At 40.4% G+C, this 17,483-nt stretch overlaps 1 protein-coding gene across 2 annotated transcripts in view; it reads left to right on the plus strand.

The window, feature by feature from the left end:
* The window catches only part of CTNNA1 (catenin alpha 1), a 310,525-nt gene that overhangs the window by 251,768 nt on the left and 41,274 nt on the right, over nucleotides 1–17,483 (plus strand). For both annotated transcript variants that reach the window (XM_021701882.1, XM_021701880.1), the window contains exons 8-9: nucleotides 7,909–7,989; nucleotides 9,179–9,331. In XM_021701882.1, coding sequence (XP_021557557.1) covers nucleotides 7,909–7,989; nucleotides 9,179–9,331 — 234 coding nt within the window. The remainder of the gene's footprint in view (nucleotides 1–7,908; nucleotides 7,990–9,178; nucleotides 9,332–17,483) is intronic.

The raw sequence follows: 17,483 nt of genomic DNA on the forward strand, positions 1-17,483 counted from the left end.
TCCCAGGTGGAGCTGGAGGATCTGAGAGCATTCAGAACACTAGGTTCCTGGAGTCTTGGTCTTCACTAGACCACTGTTGCGTGTAAATAAATAGGTGTGTGGTTGGGAATCTTTGTTTTCAAGTGCCTTTTTAAAGGTAAGCTGTCCACATAAGGCCAAGAATCCCCATTTTTTACTAGATCTTTGTCCCTATCCCTACCCTCCATTGATTTTGATTTTTAAATAAAAAATCTCTTGTTAGTAAACATGACTGAGAAAGCAGAAAGAAGGAGTAATGGTTCCACAGTGATGGTGAACTGTGTTCCTTTTGATGTTGTAACTTACAGACTTCAGGATTTCTTCTAGCTTTGGAGGCATCTGCTTTTTGGTAGTTGTTGCTAGTGGGGGTGGCAGGGCTAGGATCAGGTAACAGCCTAATTTTTTTGTGCAGTGTTGTATTCTGTGTCCAGGACTAGGTAATTCAGCAGTAAATCTTGGGGTGATGCACTTGAGTCAGACATTAGGTGAGGGAAAATCTTTCATAGAAGTTTGGGCAGAGGTACATTTCAGCCATGAAGATCTTTTATTTGGCCTACCATAGACTCCAAACCAAATCGAACTATTTTAAGTCTTGATTAATGCACAGATTGATTGAAATTTGTATTGCCAAGCCTTTTTTTTTTTTTTTTTTTTTTACTGTTTGCACAGTGGCTTCATCATGTTCATGTTTCCCCCATCCTGTGCGTGTGGCAGGCTTCATTTTTTTATTCTGAAATACAGCCAAGTTTGGCTTTGTCCTTCCTACTTCTCCCTCTCCATTTCCAAGTAGCTTCCTCTTCAGACGTGTTTCTTCCTGCCAACATAGGTGGCCCACAGGTATATAAAGCCATTTGCACAGAACAGAATTAAGAGTTAAGGTACCCATTCATATTTTCTTGAAGAATCCCTTTCAGTGTTAGAGGCCTTTGACCCAGTTGGTTAAACTTAAAGGGGTGAATTTGCATGTATATTGGCTAGATGCTAGCAGTTTTCATTGCTGAACCTTAGAAATGTCATTCCCTGAAAAATCTGGGGTAGAAGGACAGTGACATGTGCTGAGACAAGCAAAAAATTTGAACATGTGATGTCATCAATGCAAAGAAAATCAGTAACAAAAATTTGGCCCAGAGAGAAGTCAGTCATTTCTTATTATATTATGAAAGGCTTTATAGCAGCATGTCAACATTATAGCTGGGCTTGAGATGAACCCATATTGCTGACACAGTACTGCTAAGGCTTGACATCCTGTGGGAGCTGATTCTGAATTGCTGTTTCTTTTGTGTATGTGTATATGGCGGGGCGGGGGAGGTCTTTCTGTTTAATGGCTTCATAGTTTTTCCTTTGTATGGCTATACCGTAATTTATGGACATGTAGTTTGTTTTGAGGATCTTGGCTTTTGCAGACAGTGTAAAATGAATATCCTTTTAATATCTTTGCATTCTTAGGCAAGTTTATATATAAATTCCTAACCGTAAAATCACTGGGTTACAGAGTGTGTATATTTAAAATTGATAGACATTGCCACATAGCCTTCCAAAAAGTTTTAAACCATTTCCTACTTCCCCAGAAGTCCATAAGTGTTCACTAACCATCCCACCACCCCCCTCCCCACCCCCACACAATATTTAACAATATCTGGGAATCTAATAGTTGAAAAATGCTTTCTTTTATTTGTTTCTCTTTACTTACGAGTAACAATGAACATCATTTTGTATGTAGGTGTATTATCATTTTTGTTCTTTTCTGTGGACTGTGTATTTCATTTGCTCATTCCCATGTGGAATTGGTCATTTTCTTAAAGATTTGTAAGCTGTTTTTTTTATTAAAGAAATTAATTTTGGGGGGGCGCCTGGGTGGCTCAGTCTGTTGAGCGTCTGGCCCTTGATTTCGGCTCAGGTCATGATCTCATGGTTGTGGGATCAGGCCCCACATTGCGCTTTATTGTTGTTGTTCATCAGCATAGAAATCAAAAGAGGCCTTGGTTTATCAGTCTTAACCAGATTTTTCTAGTCAGCTGACCATTTAAAAATCCTTCTGAAATATCCTCACAGTTGAGTCATCCTAGTCTTTTTTTTCCTGGGTTATTAATAGTTTCAAAATTGAGGCCTTCTTTTGTGACCTTCATATACTTACTTTGTATACCTGTTTGCTTTATGTATTCATTTATTTATTTTTAATTTAAATTCAGTTAGCCAACAGAGTACATCATTAGTTTCAGATGTAGAGTTCAGTGATTCATCTGTTTCATGTAACACCCAGTGCTCATCACATCATGTGCCCTCCTTAATGCCCATTACCGAGTTACCCCCTCCCCCACCCCCCTCCCCTCCAGCAACCCTCACTTTTGTGTCCTATGGTTCAGAGTCTCTCATGGTTTGTCTCCCTCTCTGATTTCTTCCCATTCTGGTTTTCCCTCCCTTCCCCTATGATCATCTGTGCTATTTCTTATATTCCACGTATGAGTGAAACCATATGATAATTGTCTTTCTCTGATTGACTTATTTTGCTCAGCATAATACCCTCCAGTTCCATTCACATCAGTGTAAATGGTGAGATTTTCATCCTTTCTGATGGCTAAATAATACTCCATTCTGCTTACACCACATTTTCTTTATCCATTCCTCTGTTGATGGACATCTGGGCTCTTTCCATAGTTTGGCTGTTGGGAACCCTTTTACACTATTGGTAGGAATGCAAGCTGGTACAGCCACGCTGGAAAACAGTATGGAGGTTCCTCAAGAAGTTAAAAATAGAGCTATCCTGGGGCTCCTGGGTGGCTCAGTCCATTGGGTGTCTGCCTTCGGCTCAGGTCATGATCCCAGGGTCCTGGGATAGAGCCCTGCATCGGGCTCCCTGTTTAGCAGGGAGTCTGCTTTTCCCTCTCTCTCTGCTCCTTCCCCAGCTCGTGCTTGCTCCCTCTTTTGCTCTCTCAAATAAATAAATCAGATCTTTAAAAAAAAAAAAAAATAGAGCTACCCTACGACCCAGCAATTACACTATTAGGTATTTACCCCAAAGATCCAAATGTAGTGGTCTGAAGGGGCACCTGCACCCCAATGTTTATACCTATTTGCTTTAAATACCTGTTTGTGCTTCTGATAACTTCCCAACTTACAAAGCAGCTGTTTAATAAGTAGATGATTACTATCTGTTTTAAGGAAAAGAAACCTGGTGTCTCAAAAAGAGATTAGAATATCTCAGCTACACACTTCAGTGCTGGGACCCTTGTTAGTATTAGCTCTCTAACTTTTCCCCATCCTGGAGTTTGTCATATTTCTCCCCCAGAAAGATAAAGGAGTAGTTCACATGCTCATTCTGATCTCCCAGGATTTGGCAAAAAGATGCCACAAATTCATTCACTGGAAGTGCTGTGGAAGTTTTCACTTTGTGTTTCTTTCCTGGGAGCACTGTGTTTATCTTGTACTGTTACCTTTAGGGTTGAGTAGTCTTTTGTAGGCTCACCTGGGAGCCTTCATCACATTATTTCTAGGAATTAAAATGCACCTTGAGATGCCACCAGCTGTGCCAGGGACATATTTCATTCTTTCCCAACTTGGAAGGGTTAGACTAGAGCCATGGAGTTGAGAGGTTGTAGGGTATGGGTGAATTAATTGGTGGACATATGCACCAGTCACAGCAGTGAGACCGGTCTCATCTGTGGCAAAGGTAGGAGTGGTTTGGGGGGAGTTCTGAATTTGTTATAGGAGAAAGATTACTCTTTCTGAGGCAAGGGTCAGGTCTTTTGGGGAGGGAGGAATGCTGCTTCTTTCACAGGTTACCACCAAAGTGGGTAAAATCCTCCAAGAAGGTTTAGTTTTTAATACTTTTTTAAAAAAAGGTTTTAATTTAATTAGAGAGAGTGTGTGTGTTTATGTGTGAGCGAGCAGGGGGAGGGGCAGAGGGGAAGGGAGAGGGAGAGAATCTCAAGCTGACTTTGCACCAAGCGCCCAGCCTGGCACAGAGCCTGATCCCACAACCCCGAGATCAGGACCTGAGCTGCAACGAAGAGCTGAACGCCCCACTAAATGAGTCACCCACATACCCCCTAGTTTTTTATTTATTTATTTATTTATTTATTTATTTGACAGAGACACAGCGAGAGAGGGAACACAAGCAGGGGGAGTGGGAGAGGGAGAAGCAGCCTTCCCTTGGAGCAGAGAGCCCGGTGCGGGGCTCCATCCCAGGACCCTAGGATCATGACCTGAGCCGAAGGCAGACGCTTAACGACTGAGCCACCCAGGCGCCCCCCCCCCCCCCCCCCAGTTTTTAATACTTTTAAAAAATCAGTGCCTAACTTAAATGTAACCTTGTGTTTAACTTTCCCTTCCTACCGTCTCTCTTAGGTCATTCAGAACTATCAGGCCCAGCACAGTAGAGTATTGCCAAGTTTTGTGTTGCTCTGAATTATTTTATCTCAGAGTATAAACTCTCTGAAAGAAGGATTTTGGCTAGTCCTGCCTATTTCAGTGAATGCAGAGTAGGTGCTCAGTAAAGAACATGTCTAAATAAATAGAAGTCAGGCCACACAGGAGAAAGAGTGACTTCTTCATGCTTCTGTTGAAGATGGGTTTTGAAAGCCCTTTCACAGTCCCAGCTAGGACTGTGTTGCTAGAGGCCATCTAGCTAATAACCTTTGCCTCCCCTCAGTTCGGCTGGTATTTACTCGCTGAGGGGAAGCTATATGTTGAAATCCCAAATATGCCCTATCTTTTTCTTAGCCCTTTTGTCACTGCTTAGCAGGACATACCAAATGTGAGTGAACCTACGTGGTCTCTGCTTAGATGGAATAGAGTCTCTCAATTAGGTAGGAGCTGTGAGTCATTTATTTTAAAGGTTAAATGAGCAACTTTCCTTTTGCATAACTAAAACTAGAAATAAAAATCCTAACAACTTTTATTTCAAAGAGAAGTAAAATCTTGTTATACAGATCAGCAACCTTTCCACTTTCATCAAGCTCATTGTTAAGGTTGTGTGTATATGCCTGTGTGCTTACCCTATTATATTTTATTTTTTTTAGATTTATTTATTTGTTTGTTTGACAGAGATTGAGAGAGCACAAGCGGGGGAATGGGAGAGGGAGAAGCAGGCTCCCCACTGAGCGTGGGTGGGTGCGTGCGTGCGTGTGTGTGTGTGTGTGTGTGTATGTACATATTTTAAAGGGATGCTTTCATTTAAAAGGTGGTCTGTCTGGTATAACCTACAAGCTTCAGCAAATGACTGCTTCTGAACTGTCCCTTCTTGATCAGGGAGACATAGACTTTTATTTCCTTAAAGTAATAAGAAAGACAAATTGATTTTTAGGGTAGTTTCACAAATACAGAATGAACAGATTTGTGGTATGGGTTGCATCTTAAAGTAAATTTTGCTGTGTGGCTCTGATTCCCTCAAAATCAAGCTTGAGGATTTGCTTTTATATAACTTGCAAAGTAAATCCTTCTACACAAATTGAGGAAATTTCTGGGCACTCGAGGTTATAAGGGATTGGGTTCTCATGAGGTCATTGTGCCCAACCTTTGATTTTCAGAGAGTGATATTTTCTGGGATAAATGATCAACTAGACACATCCTATAAACATGGCTAGGAACAATGATAAATTATAGTAGGTTCATTTAGAGGAATTTTCTTGAAGTGTGCGCCTGTGTGTCTAAGGGATATACTGAGACTTTCTTAATGAAGGCATTAGTTTGATTATTTTAAAATTCCATTTTAGTCACCTTTGCCTTAGATACTATTATTTTGATCTTTAAGATTGTCAGTAACTGATTATATACTTGTCAAGTTCTTTTCTCACTGATGGCCATGAGTAAGTCACCATTTATTCCTCAGGTAGAAATTCTCATTCCTGAATCAGTTTTGTTGAGACTCTTTTTTAAACCCATTTTTTTTTTTTAAGAATTTATTTTATTTATTTGACAGAAAGAGAAGGAAGGAGCACAAGCAGGGGGAGGGGCAGAGAGAGAGGGAGAACCAGACTCCCCTGCTGAGCAGGGAGCCTGACATGGGGCTTGATCCCGGGATTCTGGGATCATGACCCAAGCCAAAGGCAGATGCTTAACCAACTGAGTCACCCAGGCGCCTCTAAACCCATTTTTTTTTTTAAGATTTACTTATTTTATTTTATTTTTTGAGAGAGAAGAGTAGGGAGGGATGGGCAGAGAGAGTCCCAAGCAGACTCTGCACTGACCACAGAACCCGATTCAGGGCTCGATCTCAGGACCCAGAGATCACAACCTGAGCCAAAACCAAAAGTCGGACGCTCAACCGACTGCACCACCCAGATTCCCCTTAGCCCACTAATATTACTGGACTACTTAATTTTACTGGTAGTCCAGGATTATTAGGGGGAAAGGTAATGGATGTGACCCTAAACAGATTTGAGAGTGATCGTATTATTTTAGCACTTGTATTCCTAAAATCCCCTCTTGTCTCCTCTCTGTCCTCTGCTTCAATATTTCTTCTTTTCTCCTGTAACAATCCATAGAGAGGGGGGCAGAGGGACAGAAGTTATTGTTCCCATTTAACCAGTGGGGGATAAGAGAGAAAATGAGTAACAAATGGACGTCCAAGGCACTGAGAAAACATGGAAATACGTCTCCTCACCCAACTATTCATGTGCTGTGCTGGCTTGTATACTGAAGGCATAGCTATACCAGAATGTCCCGAGGGCACCGAAAAGTAGAACACTGGGTTAAATTCCCTTGTCCACTTGTATCTCTCCTGTGATTACTACATGTTTTATTTTCTATTTGTTGACTGGGCGTTTTGTAAGGAAAAACTTGTAAAGTACTTGATAGACTAACCTACCTAAAATCTTACCAACGTGTTCCAAGCACATGGCTAGTTCTACCTGGGTAACTTAGCGTTGTCCCCTTTTCTTTCAGCTACCATCGATTTTGGTTCTGGTTAAAATGTTCCCTGATGCAAATCTGAACTTCCTGACCTCTGAAGCAATGCCCATTTATATAACTCTCTCAGAGTGACTAATATGTTCTTTTCTGTGCAGTACAATTGGATTAAGCTTAGCCTAGAACTTAAAAATATATGGCTAAAGTAATCTTACAGAGCATTCTTATTGGAGCTGCATAATACACATTATTAACTCTGACCCATCATGGTACATCTTAACTTTAAAATTCATTGTTTTCACATTGTTTTAGTGCCAGGTACCATCTTTCATAGTTTGACATTCTTCACATCTCAGAGTTTATCAAAATCAGGTGTAACCTGTTCTTGCTTTGCAGTTCAAGGAGAAATTGATGTATCCTGAACCTTGAAATAAAATACAAGTTTAGGGGCCTGGGTGGCTCAGTCAGTTAAGCGTCTGCCCTCTGCTCAGGTCATGAGCCCTGTGTCTTGCTCCCTGCTCAACAGGGAGCCTGCTTCCCCCCCCCACCCCCCCGGTGCTCTGGCTCTCTCTCTCAAATAAGATCTAAAAAAAAAATTGTGTGTGTACACACACACACACAGGAGTATTACTCAGCCAATAAAACGAATGAAATCTTACCATTTGCAGCAACGTGGATATATTATGCTAAATGAAGTCAGTCAAGACTTTCATTTTTCAAGCAGAACCTTTTAAATGAAAGTCATGTCTCAACTTCTCTTATTTTGGTAAAACTCCGTCAATTCTTGCCATCGGATAATGTGGAGACTAAGCATTGTAAGATTAGGTTTTTATAAACAAAGCCACATGGTTCTCTCCTACCCTACCCCCATTTATTTTCCAACTTTGGGCTTTAATTAAAAAAAAAAAAAAAAACGTTGATTTGAACAAAAAATAGCTGTTGGCTGTTACATTTATAATTACATTTCCTTGTGAATAATTATACATTTATAATTACATTTCCTTGTGAATCCCTAAAATGTGCATCTCTTTTCTTCTTTTCCAGGCTGGACGTAAAGAAAGAAGCGATGCGCTCAATTCTGCAATAGATAAAATGACCAAGAAGACTAGGGACTTGCGTAGACAGGTAAACTGGAAAAATTGTCGATTGCATTCCCAAGTTCTCAGTTTTGTAGTTTGGGTTAAAATTCCGGTAAATACTGGGCCCATATATTTTATTGGGGTGAAGGATGGATTTTTCAGAGGAAATTGCTTATCTCTGATTGCTAGTAAGGTTCTAAATGGCTAATAAAATCTCTTGGGGGCTTAGAATAATACAGTCCCACTGGGATGGACTGAATGAATTAGCTCTAGTGTGAAAAGTATGTACAGGTAGGAAAATCAATGTAAAATGACTTGGGGGACCTGTGACAAAACCCTGAAGGATCTTGTGATACTAGGTTACATACAGGAGAAACAGAAATCGCAGTTACTTATTTGACTTGCCCCATTCTGATTGCACACTTGAAGTTCCCTTAGATCCTTGGTGGAGATGTTTTTCCAGTACAAATATGTGGGCATAGAGAGATTTCATTTGCTCAATTTTCCAAGTTAGTAAATACACAGGAAAGAATCTCTTCATTTGTTAAATAGTCCCATTAACATTTCAGAGTCCAATTGAGTCTAGTCTTTAAAAAACTGTGGTTGAATTTCCAAAACAGTGTATTAAGACTTAAAACAAAGTTGTAGTAAAATAGTTTCCAGACTTAGTAGAGAGATATTTTATTGATTATGTTTGATAAAAAGCAAAGTTAATGACAGAATATGCTTTTATTCGTTTTCCTTCTGGTGAAATCATATCAGAAATGGTTATAAAGATAACCTTTTAGGTTTAAGGTTCACGGTGTGCTAACCCTCTTCAGATAAACCAGAAAGTACTTAATCCTGTCTTTTCATTTTTAGTTAGCCAGTTAGGCTAATTACATATATTCCAAGGCTATGTGTCAATTCAGCCCAGAGCTGCTTTCTCTTCAGCTTTGTATTATTCCTTTAAGATATAAGCTTTAGTTTTGTAATTCCCAAGAAAAAAAAAAGGATGTTATCTTGAAACCTGAGATTTTATTGCTGAAATGCTGTAACTATAGCATAACCATTATCTTCAGGATCATGTTTCTTATGTTGCACATTATATAACTGCACAGCTTACATGAGGGATCCTCATGTAAGTGCAGCCAGGCTATCATGAGCTTCCATTAAGATTTAAAAGTACAAGAGAAAAAAAGCAGTCTAGTTTCTTGGTAGAAATAAAATCAGATTTTTTACAATTCATTTATTAGCTCCGCAAAGCCGTCATGGACCATGTTTCAGATTCATTCCTGGAAACCAACGTTCCACTTCTAGTATTGATTGAAGCTGCAAAGAATGGAAATGAGAAAGAAGTTAAGGAATATGCCCAGGTTTTCCGTGAACATGCCAACAAATTAATTGAGGTAAGTGTGTTAGCAGTTTTATTAACTCTAGGTAACTTGGAGGACTGGTGATTTTTTAATCACATTATTTAATCAGCTAAAAATTTTAGGGGCTCACCTAATATACAATATGTATGAGATGAAAGTCTTTGGCCATTACTTTACATCTATGCCAAACTACCAATTTTGGTCAGTTTACATTAATTATGTGCATGATTAAATATAGATAGTCCCTGTCCTAGAAACTTAACATCTCCACTTAACGTTAATGCAAATAAAGATAGATTGTGACATATCTGAACTTAAAAGATACTATAAAAGGGAGTAGTGTCTAGAAATTGGAGAAACTGCATGGCTTACATCCTGGGCTGCATCCTGGCAAAATAACCTTTCTAAATTTCCATTTCTTTTTTGTAGAATGAGGATACTAATGATACCTGTCTCAGGAATATTTTGAGATCTGAAAGAGATGGTCTCTGTCAGGTGCTTAATTCTTTGCCTGAGACATAGACTTAGTCCAGTCATCTTGTTTTAAAATGAAGAAACATGCTGTTAATTAGATATGTTTGAACAATAGAAATCTTTATGTAAGTGATTGTTTAGTAAGGTGACAAGAAAAAAGAGAAGTGAATTGCTACTTAATTTCCAGGTAAGTTAGGCTTGCTACTACCTTTTAGTATGTGAAATTATATTATTTAACTATTATTTTATTTTTAAAAACTGACACATAGAAAGCATGTTCTCAAGTTATTTGATTTTATAACCTCAATGTAAAGCATCTAATATTTGGAAAAAATATTACATAGATCATTTGGTAAGTTGGTCATTATGTAAGAATAGAAAATGGGCCTTTTATGTAAAATATGTGTCTTGTACATTTGGATTTATAGTGACGTAGTCCAGGTTAATGCCATAAAAATATTCCAAGGAAAACATCAGTAATCACATTAAATGCATTACTGATTTTACATCATGTTTTCTTTGACCATTAAATGTATTTTGACCTGAATTATGTACACAATACATAGGTCAGTCTTTTTTTTTTTAATTCTAGTTAGTTAACATACAGTGCAGTCAGTATTGGGTTTCAGGAGTAGAATTCAGTGACTCATCATTTACATAAAACATGCATTGCTCATCATAGCAAGTACTCTCGTCAGTACCAATCACCCATCTAGCCTATCCCCTACCCACCTCCCTCCACCAACCCTCGGTTTGTTTTCTATCTTTAAGAATCTCTTTTGCGGGGCGCCTGGGTGGCTCAGTCGTTAAGCATCTGCCTTCGGCTCAGGTCATGATCCCAGGGTCCTGGGATCGAGCCCCGCATCGGGCTTCCCGCTTGGCAGGAGGCCTGCTTCTCCCTCTCCCACTCCCCCTGCTTGTGTTCCCTCTCTCGCTGTCTCTCTCTCTCTGTCAAATAAATAAATAAAATCTTAAAAAAAAAAAAAAAAAAAAAAAAACCTCTTTTGCCCCCTCCCGCGCAGCCTCCTAATAATATCTGTTTTGTTTCCTAAATTCCACATATGATTGAAATCATATGGTATTTGTCTTTCTCTGACTGACTTCATTTAGCATAATACATCCTCGTGTTGCAAATGGTAAGATTTCATTCGTTTTGTTGGCTGAGTAATATTCTATACACCACATCTTTATCCATTTCTCAGTCGATGAACATTTGGGCTCTTTCCATACTTTGGCTATTGTTGATAATGCTGCTATAACATCAGGGTACATGTACCTTTTCTGTGTTTTTGTATCCTTTGGGTAAATATCTAGGAGTGTAGTTGCTGGGTTGTACAGTAGTCCTATTTTTAACTTTTTAAGGAAGCTCCATATTGTTTTCCAGAGTGGCTGCACCAGCTTGCATTCCCACCAATGATTCAAGAGGGTTCCCCTTTCTCTGCATCCTCACCAACACTTTTGTTTCTTTTGTTGTTAATTTTAGCCATTCTGACAGGTGTGAAGTGCTATCTCATCATGGTTTTGATTTGTATTTCCCTGATGATGAGTGATGTTGAGCATCTTTTCATGTGTCTGTTAGCCATCTCGATGTCTTCTTTCTGTTATTATTTTAAAGATTTTATTTATTGAGAGAGAGAGCACAGGTGGGGCGAGGGGCAGTGGGAGAAGCAAGACCCCCTGCTGAGCTTGGGCTTGATCCATGCAGGGCTCGATCCTGGAACTCTGGAATCATGATCTCTGAGCTGAAGGCAGCTGTTTAACCAGCTGAGCCACCTCAAGAGGGCCATGGGAAGCCCCCAAATTTGTACCCAGTTGGTCAGAAGTGTGGGCATGCACATGCACATTATTAATGTAATTTATTATTTTTAAACCATGTACAAAATGTGATTTATTATTTTTAAAGATTATTTATTTGAGAGAGAGAGCAGGGGGAGTGGCAGAGGGAGAGAGAGAAGCAGAGGGAGAGCAGAAGCTGAGCGTGGAGCCCAACATGGGCCCAATCCCAGGACCCCAAAAATCATGACCTGAGCCGAAGTCAGATGCTTAGCTGACTGAACTACCCAGGCGCCCCAGCCATCTGGATGTCTTCTTTGGAAAAGTGTCTATTCATGTCTTCTCCCCATTTCTTAACTGGATTATTTGTTTTTGGGGTATTGAGTTTGATAAGCTCTTTAAGATTTTGGATACTAACCCTTTATCAGATATATCATTTGCAGATATCTTCTCTCATTGCATAGGCTGCCTTTTGGTTTTGTTGATTGATTCCTTTGCTGTCCAGAAGCTTTTTTATCTTGATGAAGTACCAGTAGTTCATTTTTGCTTTTGTTTCCTTTGCTTCCTGTGACGTGTCTAGTAAGAAGTTGCTGCAGCTGAGGTCAAAGAGTTTGCTGCCCTGTGTTCTCCTCTAGGATTTTGATGGTTTCCTGTCTCATATTTAGGTCTTTCATCCATTCTGAATTTATTTTTGTGTCTGGTGTAAGAAAGTGGTCCAGTTTCATTCTTCTGTGTGTTGTTGTCCAGTTTTCCCAACACCATTTGTTGAAGAGACTTTCCATTGGACATTCTTCCCTGCTTTGTCAAAGATTAGTTGACCATATAGTTGTGGGTCATAGGTCAGTCTTCTATTCAAGTTAATGATTCATTTGGAATTAAAATCAGAAGAATATCATTTTGTGTCTGTGTTTAAGCATAATCATTCACCGTAGTCAATGACAGCATGAGGTATAACCTCCAGATACACAAAGATTGTCTTTAGGAGGCCAACCTCCTCTAAGTAGCCTGCATATTAGAAAGTATGCCTGTAAAGCAGAAAGCAAGGACACTGTCAGCCCAAGGCATAGGGTAACAGGTACCGGTAGTGGCATGGGAACCAGCTCATTGGTCCCTGAACCTCAGAGAGGGAGCCCTTGTCTCTAGTGCTGGAGGGCTCTGCTCTGTCATCCTCATCCAACACAGTTGACACTTGCTGTTGCTGCGCATCTGCTGTGCAACCAGGTGTATGCAGATACCGTGCCTTTTCTACAACAGCATTTCTTGGTAAGGAAACTGTGGCTTAGGGAGGTTAAGTAACTTACCTAACATCCTCCAGCAGTGAGGGCTCTGCCTTTTGAGCTTGTTAGTGTAGTGGACAGCATTATGTGGACCTGGTGGCTCTGGAGATCTTGCTTCAGGAGCATTGTCCATGCTTCCACTTTTTTATTTCATTCTGAACTTTACTAACCTTTTGAGTTTAGGGTTTGGTGTTCCCTATCACAACTCAGTTCTGACCTCTTTCTCGCCCCTGTCACACACACACATACACACACACACAGACACACACCCTCGTACTTATCATAGGTATGTATTAAATGACATCCTTTTTATTGCCTGAGGCATAACTAAAGGCTTTGTAGTACAACTCTGCAAACAGTTGAATTGCATTTATGGTAATAGAGATACTAGGATATATAATTGCATATGTGCTTGAAAAGGAAATGAGTTTTTAAAGTGTTGTAGAAGTGTAAAATTCTTGACTCAAGGCAGAACTTTATCCTTCAGTGACAAGGCTTCTCTGCCCCACACTGCTTATGTATTATGATGAACACTGAACTAGTGAGGGACTTGTTTTAAACAAAGGTGAAATACTTCATTTTGTTGTTATTGTTGTTGTTTTAAGATTTGATTTATTTATTTGACAGACACAGCGAGAGAGGGAACACAAGCAGGGGGAGTGGGAGAGGGAGAAGCAGGCTTCCCGCCGAGCAGGGAGCCCGATTTGGGGCTCGAACCCAGGACCCTGGGATCATGACCTGAGCCGAAGGCAGACGCTTAACGACTGAGCCACCCAGGCGCCCCGAAATACTTCATTTTGATTGTTTTGTTAATCTCTTTACTTTTTTTGTTGCATTAGTTCCTTCTTAAATTGGAGTAAATGTCAGCTGACTTTGGTTTTTGTGGCCTTTTGCAGTCTTTCCTCGGGGTTTAGGGAAGTAAGAGAACTTGGGAAAGTTGAGTCGGGCTAGTGGCGCTAGCAGGAAAGGAGGGGCGCAGATTCTGCAGCCCTGAGAATTCTACCAGATAGGTTTGACTTTTTAAAATACTGCAGTAAAAAATAAGATGAAAAACTGAAGTAAAACTCTCTGCTAACCATCTGCAGTTAGCACAGACCCCACAGATAAAGGGCATGATCCCCAGCAAGATTGCTCTCACTGTAGATGGAACCTGCCACATGCTCTTCTGACCTAAGTGACTTTACATTTAGGAGTCCTCATGACCCCCCCTCACATGACTGCTGCACTTCCTGCAAGTTTGGAGGGTCCCCAGGCTGCCCACACTTCTGACCAACTGGCTACAAATTTGGGGGCTTCCCATGACCCTCTTGAGGTCTGATAATGTGCTAGAACAACTCCTAGAATCAGGAGAGTGTGTACTTAGGGGCCCACCAGGAGTTACCTCATTAGCATAAACTGTCAGGGCCAGTGATGAATAACAAAGACACTCTTATCATTAACTGATGCAGTCTCGGGTATGGAAGTTGCCTTCCAGGAAACACCTCCCCATCTTGAAGGAATGTGGAATGCCTAGTTTTCAGGTAGATGGCCATACTGCCATAAAGCCATGTAGAATAGAAGAGGTAAGACAGGGCTGGTGTTTGTTTTCTGCAGCTTTACTGCATCCTGTTTGTGGCCATTTACCCAGTGACTTACTATTTCTCTTATCTGGTTCTTCTTGCATTGTTCTTCTTTTCCCTGGAGGTTCTCCCCCCTGGGAGCTAGGTTTTCTGTTCTTCAGGAATTGGGTCCATCTCTTCACACCACAGTGAGTGGTTTTTTTCTTGTAGAATCATAGATTCTCATTCTGATATGTAAATCCCCCTTCTTTGTAACATCCGTGTATTGTTACTTATCTTTTCCTGGACTGCTTCTGTAGGGGGACTTTGCTGGGTTCTCTGGTTGTCAGGAAAGGGGAGCCACAGTCTCCTTCTCTGGAACTTCCTCTCTTTTTTACTGCTGTGCACATGTGAATTGAGAGGAGCTGTCAGTTATAAACCCACACCTGATTTCGAAGATATGGTATGGAAAAAGAATGTCCAATATCTCATTAGCTTTTTATGTTGATTACATGTTAAAATGTAATATTTTGGGATTAAAAAACTGCAAATTAGGGGCACCTGGGTGGCTCAGTCAGCTAAATGTCTGCCTTCGGCTCAGGTCATGATCACAGGGTCCTAGGATTGAGTCCCGTGCAGGCTCCCTTGCTCAGTCTCATTCTCTCTCTCTCTCAAATAAAATAAAATCTTAAAAAAAGAGAGAGAGAGAGAAAGGAAGGAAGAAAGAAAACCCCAGCAAATTATTTTTGCTAATTTCATCATTTTTAGTGGCTACTCAAAAATTTTTAAATTCCTAGAACCTTACAGCTTGCCACTAGAAATCATTCTCTTGATTGGACAATTCTTAGTATATAGTTGGCCATTCAGCCTGTTTAGAATCCCCTTATTTTTATCTTGCACTCTAAATTTAATCTAGATAAAACATGTCTACATTATTCCCTTATATCCTTTTTGGTAACTTCCGTGGTCACCCCATTAACATTGGGATACCTACAGGAAGCATAGTTTATATTCTAGCAGCAGCTGTGTGCATTCCAGCTGCTTATCAGCTTCCCACAGGAGATTCTGTTAACGTGCTGTCCAGTAATTCCTTTTTTTCTTTTTCTCCACCCTCCCTGCCCCCCAGTTTTCCCCATGAATATTTGGGTGCTGCTGTATATCAGGTATCTACTCTGTGGGCTTAGATGCACTCCTCTCACATCTGATCCCTAAGCCGGTAGTCTGATTTATTGGGTGTTAGAAGATGTGCCCTTCAGCACCAAAGTGCAGCCAGGCTTCTTCCCAGAACCATTTGGGGATGCTGTGAAGTTGTTGCGGTAGGAATCTAAACTCAACATAAAACTCTCATCAGCCAGTTTGTCCAGGGTTGCTCTGTGGCAACAGCGCTTAGGCTCATTTGCTCATTTGCCCATTTGCTCATATCTCAATATTAGAGATATTGCAGGAGTTTCTGAAAGCATCCCTATGGAGCAAGGTGCTTGAGGAGGAAAAAAAGCACCAGTTTAGGTAGGTATGGTTTTGGGACATTGCCATTTAAAAATACAGCTTTAAAAAAAATATAAAAGAGAAATATGAGTTCATTTTAGAGAATTTGGAAAAGAAAAGCACAAAGAATAAAAAGTAACATTTTGGAGAAGATTTATACTTACTTTGTGGGTTGACTTTTTAAAAAAATTTATAAAACTGATATACTGATTTATTTTTGGAGGCAAATGGTATCATAATTTGTTACGATGTAATGTGTTTTTCTCCTGCTTGCCATGTCATAGCCATTTTATTGTATTACGAAGTAGTCATTTGTAGTATTTCTGTTGATTGCATACTGGTCCATTTATTTAACTAGTCCCCTACCATTAGGCATGTCGGTTATTTAGGTTGTTTTAGTCTTTCATTATTAAATGTAATGTTTTGATAAACATCCTTGTTTTTTGTTTTTCTGGCTTTTTTGGGGGGGGGGGGGGGCCACCATTCTACCCAGTTGTTCAAGCCGAAAATCTAGGAGTCGTCCTTGAGTCTTCTTTTTTCCCCTCATGTTCCGTATTTAATCTACATGTCCTCCCCATATCCTGTCTTTTCTTTATTCCATGGTCACTTCCCTAGTCTGAGCCATCCTGTCTCACTGGACTTCTGCCACTGCCTCCTAGCTGATTTTTGTGCTTGCACTCTTGTCTCTCTCTAGTTTCTTTTTTGTAGAGCAGCCAGCATGACCCCTTTAAATCAGATCACATCATTCCTTTGCTTCAGGACCCATTCAGCTGTGGCTTTCTAGGCACACTTCACATAAAATCCTAAAACCCACAGTCTTCTGCTTCTGCTGCTGCTTTAAGATTTATTTATTTACAGAGAGAGAGAGACAGCATGTGTGCACTCAAGCAGAGGCAGGGGGGAAGGGACAGAGGCAGAGGGAGAGAGAGATATTAAGCAGGCTCCAAGCTCAGCCCTGAGCCTGACGTGGGGCTTGATCTCATGACTCTGAGCTGAGCGGAAACCAAGAGTTAGACACTTAACTGACTGAGCCACCCAAGCACCCCCTAAAACCCGCATTCTTAACTGTGGTCCATAAGGTACCCTGCCTGCCTTTCCAGCTGCTTCTAGTCTTTCTCTTTTTCTTTTTGTGCTTTGCCCCCCCTTAAAAACATTTTCCACATGAACACTTGGGTGCTGCTATTGTATGATAGCTGCTCCTTCACATTAGATGTACTCCTCTCACATGTGATCCCTAAACTGGGTGGTCTGATTTATTGGGTGTTAGAAAAATGTGCTCTTCAGCACTGAAGTGAAGCCAAACATGTCACCACCTTACGTCCTCTGCACTCCATGGGCCCTCTGCCTGGAATGTTCTGTCCACTTATCCTCTACCCCACAGGCTTTTGCTCAAATGTTTCCTGTGCATAGAGGCTCTCCTGGTTCCCTCATCCCCTCCATTCCACCTTCCACCATTTTTTTTTTAAACCATTCATCTGCTTTATAGCCTCTATAACATTTTTCACTATTTGAAATTATTAGGTCTGTTTTGTTTTCTTATTTTTCTGTTCCCCACCTCATACTCTAATAGAATGTAAATTCGTTGAGAACATGGGCCTAGAACAGTGCCTGGAACATAGTAGGTACTCACTAACTACT

This window comes from Neomonachus schauinslandi, chromosome 7, assembly GCF_002201575.2.
Source record: "Neomonachus schauinslandi chromosome 7, ASM220157v2, whole genome shotgun sequence".
Lineage (NCBI taxonomy): Eukaryota > Metazoa > Chordata > Mammalia > Carnivora > Phocidae > Neomonachus > Neomonachus schauinslandi.